Consider the following 9,838-nt stretch of genomic DNA (forward strand, 5'->3'; position numbering starts at 1 on the left):
TAGTATACTCTTTTTCCTACTATACCTCTGCTTTTCAGGGTATCCTGAACATCTTAGTGGATGATTAATTTAAAACCTTTAAAAGCATTCTTTACTTGTGACATGTGCAATTGGCATTCATGTCTTAGGTGATGGTTTGCTTTCAGCCCGTGTCTTGTGCTTACTGACAGAAACCAGCCCAAACCATCTGTTATCTCTACCTGGCAACCTATAGGAGACATGGAAAGAGAAGAAGAACCAGATCTTTTTGTGGACAGCTCTTTTGCAAAGCCGTCGGGCCTGAATATTCAATCTGACATAATGAGGACCTACATTCACAAATTCTAAAGTTTTAAATATTTAAAAGAAATATTTTCTCAGAAACATAACTACGTTTCTTCAACTTGTGTCCTGGTGGAAGTTTTTTAAGGAGCAAGGAAGGAGTAATGAAGAGAGAGAAGCATGATTTATTATTAAGTGCTGTTGTGTAAATGCGTACTTCTAAAATATTGAAAATAATCTTGTTAATCTTACGGTTATACCACTTACAGTCTGCAATTTATGATTACACCATAAATTTGCTCTAAGAGGAATAAGTTTACAGAGTAAAAGTAAACTTCAATGAACCACTTTATAAGGCTTGTCAAAATAAGTGAGATTTTGTTCTACAAATCAGAAAAATATAGGTTTCACTTTACCCAGAATTGTGGAATGTCTTTTTAGGTGAATGCTTGTAATGAAGTTTATGAATTAAAGAAGAAAGTCATGGAAAGTCTGGAGGTAAGATTTCAGTTGCACAATTCAAACAATGATAAAATCAGATAATTTATATCTAAATACAGGGGTCATTATTTGCCTAGAATGTGACAGTGCACCACATACTAGTCTCTTTCTTTTTAAATTTATTTTATTTTATTTATTATTATTATTATACTTTAAGTTCTGGGATACATATGCAGAACATGCAGGTTTGTTACACAGGTATACATGTGCCATGGTGGTTTGCTGCATCATCAACCCGTCATCTACATTAGGTATTTCTCCTAATGCTATGCCCCCCCCTTGTCCCACACCCCTCGACAGGCCCCGGTGCATGGTGTTCCCCTCCCTGTGCCCATGTGTTCTCATTGTTCAACTCCCACTTATGAGTGAGAGCATGTGGTGTTTGGTTTTCTGTTCCTGTGTTAGTTTGCTGAGAATGATGGTTTCTAGTCTCAAGGCCTTCATCCTCCCCTTTGGCCTTCTGCTTGGGCCAACAGAACATTCACAATTCCAGTGTACTCCCAAGCTCTCACACCCCTGTGCTACTTCTACTTCTCATCCTGCCATCTGGTGCTTGCCCTTCGTGTCTACATATTACCCATTCTTCAAGGCTCAACTCACAGGTCATCTGTTCATCAAGACCTCTCCTAATTTCCATTACCTCAAAAAATAACTCCATCTTTGAACTCCTCCCACAAGATCTTACACATTGAGGTAAATGTGATTGGGCAAATGAGATAACGCAAGAATGAATGTATCAACCTGTCAGCTCCTCTGAGACTGACTCATCCCACCTATCTCGAGTAGATGTCCCTATCACCAAACCTCAGACACTCTCTGTTCCCACACCCTATTTGTTTTCTCTTTAGCGTGTATCCTAACATGTAATATAGAATGTATGTATGTGTTTAGCTGTTTATCACTTGCCCCCGGCCCCGGTAATAGATTACATTCTTTGTCTATTTTGTTAACACTGTATCCGAGAACCTGTTAGCAGTAGTCACCCAATAAATATGCTTTGCATAGATGAATGAATTGAGTAGAGGAATTCAGTACAAGGACATCTTCCTACATTGATAATCTAGTGGTTAAAGATTAGCAGGTGGGTTTCATTTAGTTTTCTACCGTGGTGCTACTTTACACTGTGAATGTGTAAGTCTCCTTCTATTCAAGATGCACCTGCCAATGATCTGTTCATGGGATGTACGTGTGATTTCTAATGTGGGCCCCCAAGGTGATCCAGAGGAAAGCACTCTGCATTATCTATAGTAAGACTTGGAGACATTTAGAATTTTCTTTAAGGTACTTGATTGGTCTTTTTTTTCAGGACCTTTGCAAGAACGTGGAACTGCTGAGTGCAAAGCTGAGGATGTATCAAATGGAGGGAGAGGACACCGACTCTCACAGTTCTGAAGAAACAGATATGGAAGAGATGGAGACCCTGCTTCCTCAGGCCCCAGCATCCTTTTTAGTGCAGAACTCTCCTCCTCCCAATGCAGCGTGATAAGTCAGAGCAAGGGGCCATTCAGGGCTGGATGACGGCCCCAAAATGTATGGATTATGCTCGGATTGATTTTGTTCAAGTGTTAACTAAAATGTTTTGTTTTATTTTCTTTTGTAAATTATCTATGTTATTTAAAAGTCTATATGTTCATTGGAGTCATAGGATTTTTCTTATTTAGATAAAGATCTATTGGATTTGATATATAGATATAGATTGCTTTCTTATTGCTTTAGATAAATCTAAAGATTTATCTTTAGATAAATATTTCTAAATATAGATAGATAGATCTTCATAATCAAAGATATATGACCAAAGACCTCTTGTGGGTGGCTATTAATGTTAATTACATTTTTAGTTAGTCTGTTCCTTTTTGCCTGAAAACTCTTTCAAACAACATTAAGTCAATACTTTAATTTTAAATTTTCTTCCATGGTGGCTGCAAATACAGAGAAGCTTCTCTATATATCTCTATAGAGATAGAGAGCCTTATCTATGTATAGAGAGATATAGGTTTATTTCTATCTACATATCTATAGATAGATCTATAAAATCTATCTATATCTATCTAAAATCTTAAAAAATGGTATCTATACATGATGAGGCAACCGCCTCCACCAAAAGAACATAACTGATAAGAAATTTGAAAAGTTTTGTTTGCTGGGCAGGATGTCTTACCCTTGGACAGTATTGGAAACACACTACCAGCAAATTCTGGCTCTTTGGATCCTGTTCAGGAGATGCCACACCATCATTTATACCCTGAGAAGTAATTTCCTCTAAGAAAACATTTTTGATTCTTTATCTCTAACCACCAACCCAGGTAGAATCTCAGCTCTGTCTTCTATCAAGTCCTTTGCCCATTTTAAAGAATTGGGTTATTCTTTTTTTTTGCTGTTGAGTTGTAAAAGTTTATGTGCACACCTTGCACATAATCCTGTCAGAGAGCCCATGGCATGTTATTGAAATTAAATTGTTTCACATCTGTCTTCTCCTAATAATCCAAGGGATGTACAAAAGCACGAATCTTGTCTTCGTAGTTTGGGGACTTGATGTATACAAGATGCTCATAATGCTCAAAGAGATGCATGCAGGCCACCTCGTGTTGACCATCATAGGAGAGAGCCTGTGCTGCCTCTTTGAATTTGCAGGATATGCTGTGCTCAGGTTAAACCATGTAGGACATTAGGGGACCCAGTTTGACATGCATATTGCTCACCTGCAAGATAAATTTCCAGCTTATCTAACAGTTTCACCTCCTGTTGGAAATCTTCAGGCCTTTTATAAGGAATCTAAGAATCTAAGTTTGCTACTGAGTTTTTATAAGAATCTAAGTTTGCTACTGAGGAGGAATTTAAGAAATGAGCATATCAGTGTGGCATTCTGTTCCAGAGTAAAAACCCAGATATTATAAAAACTTGAAAGTTTATCTGTGATATCTCCTGCCAATAGTTTAGTAAAATCTGTGATGCTCTGGACATCTCTTTAATAGAAAAAGAGTAATCCTTCTATCAAGATAGGATGAATGATGTAAAGGAATTTGATGATAGAGGATTTGTCCAAGTGGATGATGGCAGAAAGTTTGTGTTGGTCCCAGGATGTACCATTAACCATGGTAAAATCAGATGGAGGCTGGGTGTGGTGGCTCATGCCTATAATCCAAGCACTTTGGCAGACTGAGGCAGGTGGATCACTTGAGCCCCAGGAGTTTGAGACCAGCCTGGGCAGCATGGTGAAAACTTGTATCTACAAAAAAAAAAAAAATCAGTGACGTGTGCCTGTACTTTTATCTACCGGGGCAGCTGAGGTGGGATTATCACCTGAGCCCAGGGAAGTCGAGGCTGTGGTGAGCCTCGAGATCGTGCCACTGCACTCCAGCTTGCACAACAGAGTGAGACCTGGTCTCAAAAAAAAAAAAAAAAAAAAAAAAATTCAGATGGTGGTTATAACTATGATGCATCTGATCTGGCTGCTCTTAAGAAAAACTGTTTGAGGAAAAAGCAGATATGGCAGATATGGATATCTCTGGGTGAACAGTGGACAATCTCTGCACTTCCAAAAAATATTTGCTGCTGCTCAAAAGATTGGTTGGTATCACCCTAAAGTAACTCAAGTCTCCTATGCTGGATTTGATGTGTTGCTAGGGGAAGACAAGAAGTTTGATATAGTTCAGATGAAAGAGTTCATCTCATAGAACTGGAATAAGGACTAAAGTGATCCATGAACAAATTGAAAGAAAAAGTAAGAGACAAGGTCTTAACTGCAGAGGAATTGAAGGCTGCTTAGACATCTGTTGCTTATGGCTATATCAAGTAAACTGAACTTTCCCATAACCGGTTGAGTGACAATATCTTCTCATTTGACAAAATGCTAGATGATAGAGGAAATACAGCTGCTTACTTTTTGCATGGTTTCACTAGAATCTGGCCACTATTGATGAACAGATGCTCTAAAAAGCTGCTTGACGGACCAAGATTATTTTGCACCATGAGAAGGAATGGAAACTAGGCCGGTGCATTTTATGGCTCCCTGAGATACTGCAAAAAATTTTAGATGACTTACTTCTGCACACTCTTGTGGTTCTATATATGAGCAGTCAACTACTTTCACAGAGTTCTATGATAGCTGTTATTGTGTGGAGAAAGATTGACAAGACTGGAGAGGTATTTAAGGTGAACATGTGGTGTATGCTGCTGTGTGAAGCAGTAGATGCTGTCATGGCCAAGGGGTTCAATATCCCAGGACTAAAACCTGTCCAAAGGCTGTAATCCTGCTTAGGTTGGAACAGTGTATGTTTTTACCACAGTGGTCTCTAGCATTGTTTGCTTTTTTTTTTTATAACCATGATATGAACACAAGAACATTTGCCAATTGTGAAAAAAAAAATAACTCTTACAACTCAACAACAAACAGATAAACAACCCAGTTTGAAAAACAGGCAAATGACTTGGATACACATTTCTTCAAAGAAGGCACACAACTGGTCAACAAGCACATGAAAAGATGTTCACCATCATTGGTCATTAAAAAAACGTAAATCAAAACCACAGTGAACCACAGTGGGATACCACTTAACATCCAGTAAGATGACTACAGTAAAAAAGACAGACAATAACTAGCATTGGAGAGGATGTGGAGAAATTGGAACCCTCATATATCACTGGTGTGATTGTGAAATGGTGCAACCACTTTTGAAAACAATTTGGCAGTTTCTAAAACAGTTAAATATAGAATTACCATATGATTCCACAATTCTACTCTTGGGTGTATACTCAAAAGAATTGAAGATGTATGTCCACACAAAAACCTGTACACAAATGTTCATGGCAGCATTATTCATAATAGCCAAAAAGTAGAAACAATCCAAATGTCCGTTAATTGATGAATGGAAAAACAAAATACGGTGTAGCCACACAACGAAGTATTATTCAGCTGCAAAAAAGAATGATGTACTGATACATACCACAACGTGATCTTAGAAAACATTATGCTCAGTGAAAGACAGCCAGGCACAGAGGGATATCCAAATGATTCCATTTATATGCATGTTCAAAGTAGGAAAATCCATATAGATTCAAAGTAGATTCATGGTTGCCAGGCACAGAGTGTTGGGGAATAGCGAGGTGGTGACTGCTCCAGGGAATGGGGTTTCTTTTTGAGGTGACAAAAATTTCCTGGAATTAGATAGTGGTGATGGCTGCACAGCCTTGTGAATAAACCAAAAGCCTCTGGATTGTACAATGTATAGGGTGAATTTTATAGTATGCGACTAATAACTCAGAACCAACCAACCAGACAAATAGGTAAATAGGTGAATGCCTTTCACTTATTGCTTTATTGGGTTATATGGGAGGATTATAATCAGGTTGAATTGCTCATCTTTTTCTCACATGATTACATTCTAGTTAAGATTGCCCGAAATTTTGCCCAATCTCTTGTTAGAGAACTGGAAACATGTTGGTTTAACTACAGCATATTTGTACACTAACATTTTGCGGAATTTTGCCTTATGGATTAATTCAACCATTATGAATTGATTTTTGTTGGTTTTAGCTTCACAAGGTGGCCTTTTATTGATAATGTCCCCAGTCCTTCAGTTCCCTTTATGGTCATCCCCTATGTACTGACCATAAATAATGTGGAAATATTGGAAAAGATCAAAGGTTTTACACATAGCAAGGTTTGAAAATTAAATAAATAGTATTCAAAAGTTAAAAGAATATTTTTTTCTTTACCAAAGATGTCTAAAATAAATAAAATTATTAGTGACACATGTTTTTGGTTCTGTACAGGTGATATGAAAAACCTTATTTTAATTTAGTTACCTATGTTTTTTTCCAAACAAAAATGTCTGGACCTTTTAAAATGAATATCATGCTTAGTAATACAGAATTTAAATTTTTAAAAATTGTATTGATTTGTAAATAATCAAATGATTCATTAGTGTCCAGAAATAAATACAAATTTAACTGTACCAAGAGTATTTACTGTAGGACAGAAAAAACTAGATAAGTAGACTCTAAACATAAGGAAAAAATTAAACTAAAAACTAAGACAAAATAAAAAGAATGAAAGAATAAATGGAAGAAAGGAAAAAAGATAAAAAAAAATCTGGTTATATTTGGGTGATGAGATTATAGTTTCTTCATTTCTCTGTTTTCCAAATTATCTTTGCTTTAGAAAATTTGTTTTACTTTCCAAAAACTTAATGTCAAAATGTGTTTCTTTGAAAAGGCCATAGTTTAGTATTTCCAAAGATGACTGTTTTTTTAATTTAGGAAGAACAGTGTTTATTTACTAGGTATGTCTTTGTAGTGAGTTGTTTTTCTTTTCATAAGAGAGAACAAATCTGCCTTTGGTGCTCCTTGAAGGCAGGACACATCTGCTTCCTGTTATCAGCTCTCTAAGCCTTTCCTAATACAGTATCTTAAGAATATTGGCTCTTTAATAAATGTGTGAAGTGAAAGCAATTATGTGTGTAACTGCCAAGTGATAGCCAGTGGGTATAATAGCAAGAAACTTGGCTCTGGTTTATAAAACCACTGAGTTAGGTCACAAAATCGATCCATGGCTAGCTTTATGCTCTAGATTTTCTCTTCTGATGTATTATAGATGGTAATTATCTCAGGTCATTGAATTATCTATGACATTTCTTCTTTGTGTTCTTCTAGATTTTCTACCCTAATCATATATTACATTTATAACTGCAAAATAATAATGGAAGGACTTGGAATCATATAAATAAAATATGTCATAGTTGTAACCCAGAAGGAGGGGTCCTCAAGGATTTTAAAACGCTTCTATTACTTTACAAATAAAAGTCTGGTGCCAGGACAAAAAGAGCTCTGAATTCCCTTTATCACATTACACTTTGTGTCCTGTGGATAATCTAACTGCCTGTGCCTTTATCTGCTCAAAAAGAGACATCATATACCTCATGAGTGAGGTAAAGATTGCAATAACCTGCTAGGATGTGAGAAAGACATTTCAAATGAAAGAACCCCACGATATCCAGGGGTTTTATTGTTTCATGGCTATAGGATCTTGAAATTCCAATGCCAGACCTAGCATGGACATAAGTAAGTGTTCCTCCATTCCAAGTTGCTGCTTTTACAAATGTAAACTGAAGTCAAGGGAAAATTACTTAGTTGAAGTTTTAGCGCTACCTGGGTGGAGGTGCCAGCAGCCTATCAATGTGATTATTTTCAGAATTTGGTTAACACAGATGTTTTCTCTCTTTGTAGGAAATGTGCCCTGAGGATTTTCATCATGTTTTATGTCCTCACCGTCACTGGACTTTTATGTTACATATTATTTTTTGGTGCTACATTTCTCTTTGAAAGGGTGCTTCTGAGAATGCTTGGGTGCCGCACCACATGGGACCTACGGGAGATGATAGAGCCTTTCTTGAATTCGGAAGTGGAAGCCTTGTTACCCTCCTAAAGATACAGAAGTTACTGTCACCCTACTGGCTTTCTCCCCAGTAAAGATTGTGGCTGTTCCTGTATTGTGGTGGCTAACTTATTTTTCAAAAAATACTGTACAAAGTTTTTGTAAAGAACATTGTAATTACACAGAAGTTGATTGATCCTGGAAAAAAAACGAAAACAGCTTATCTTTACCCTTATGAGTCACAATGCCTTCTTGAATCATTCCACAGTTTGTTGACAACATTTTCTTCAAATTACTAGCCTTCCTTCTCCCCCAATATGGGGTACATTGAGACGACAAAGTATCTCCCGTGGTTATCTTCTCCATTTTGACCTCTGATGTCTCAAAAAAGAAAGCATAAAATTCTTTCCCCTCCACTGTACCCAATTTTACTTCAATTGAATTGGAGCCCTATTTTGGAGATAGTTGGCATTTCTTGGATTTTCTCCTTAACATTTATTTCTACTTTTGATAATAGCACCCGAAGTTTGCTTTGAATGAACTATCCCCAGCGGGCCTAATTATAGGCGGTCTTTCAGTCAGTGTCCCCTGTCTTCTTATTAATAAGAAGTGGAAATAGGTTACATCAGACACTCTCTATAAGTGAGAATTTTAAGAAGAATCACACAAAAGAAGGAAATGATTGGAACTTTGATTTTGTAAACCACTCCATATCTTTTTCTACTTAAATTAGCCAGACTGGTTCTGCTGCTTACAATCAAAGGAAGTCTAACTGATACAGTAGAGAATTTTGAATGTCAGACTAGAGTGTTTTATCCCTAACTTTGTAGGTAATGGGAAAATGCTAACATTTATTTTTAATACAAAAATAGTTATAATTAAAATGTGCAAAAGTAATATTGAATAGAACCATAAAGAATAAATTAGAGTAGGAGGGCAGATGGAGTGCAAGAGTGGTTCATTCAGTGGTACAGGTGGGCCAAAGAGGTGGAGATGGAAATGCAAAGACCGTGAATGAAGCAGACATTATGAGGTTGAATTTTATGGTATTTGGTTGTGTAATGGACGAGGAGTTGGAAGGCTGGTGGCCAAGAGATATGGAATGAGGTCCCAGTTCTCCTCATATTTGACTGGATCTTGAGGATGAATAATATTTTCATGGCAGAGATGACAAGAAGGCATTTCAGAGAAAAGAAAAACCATGAGTAAAATTTAGAAGCCAGGAATATGAGACAAAGTTAGGAAAGCCGGTACAGCATAGAACTCACCATACCAGTTTGTACAGTCTTTAGAAACAAACACTATGCCTCGTTCATGTTTCTGGTCTCTGGAATAGTGATTCACAAATGCTGGCCCATTGATTGGATGCACCGGAATCTCTTGGGGAGCTTTCTACATTAGAGACTTCCCCCATTCCCAGATATTTGGATTCACTAGAGCTAATGCAGGATCCAGGAACTTTATTTATTTGAGACAGAGTTTCACTCTTGTCACCCAGGCTGGAGTGCAGTGGCGTGATCTCAGCTCATTGCAACCTCCACCTCCCAGGTTCAAGTGATTTTCCTGCCTCAGCCTCTGGAGTAGGTAGGATTACAGGCGCGCACCACCATGCCCAGTTAATTTTGTATTTTTAGTAGAAACAGAGTTTCACCATGTTGGCCAGACTGGTTTCGAACTCCTGACCTCAGGTGATCTGCCTTCCTT

At 37.3% G+C, this 9,838-nt stretch overlaps 1 protein-coding gene across 1 annotated transcript in view; it reads left to right on the plus strand.

The window, feature by feature from the left end:
* SMCO2 (single-pass membrane protein with coiled-coil domains 2) overlaps window positions 1-8,185 on the plus strand; it is an 80,382-nt gene extending 72,197 nt beyond the window's left edge. Inside the window, 4 exon segments of the mRNA XM_010379867.2 lie at window positions 703-759; window positions 2,069-2,241; window positions 4,179-4,181; window positions 7,987-8,185. Coding sequence (XP_010378169.2) covers window positions 703-759; window positions 2,069-2,241; window positions 4,179-4,181; window positions 7,987-8,185 — 432 coding nt within the window.
* Window positions 8,186-9,838: the final 1,653 nt, after the last annotated feature.

This window comes from Rhinopithecus roxellana, chromosome 10 (assembly GCF_007565055.1).
Source record: "Rhinopithecus roxellana isolate Shanxi Qingling chromosome 10, ASM756505v1, whole genome shotgun sequence".
In the NCBI taxonomy this organism is placed as follows: domain Eukaryota; kingdom Metazoa; phylum Chordata; class Mammalia; order Primates; family Cercopithecidae; genus Rhinopithecus; species Rhinopithecus roxellana.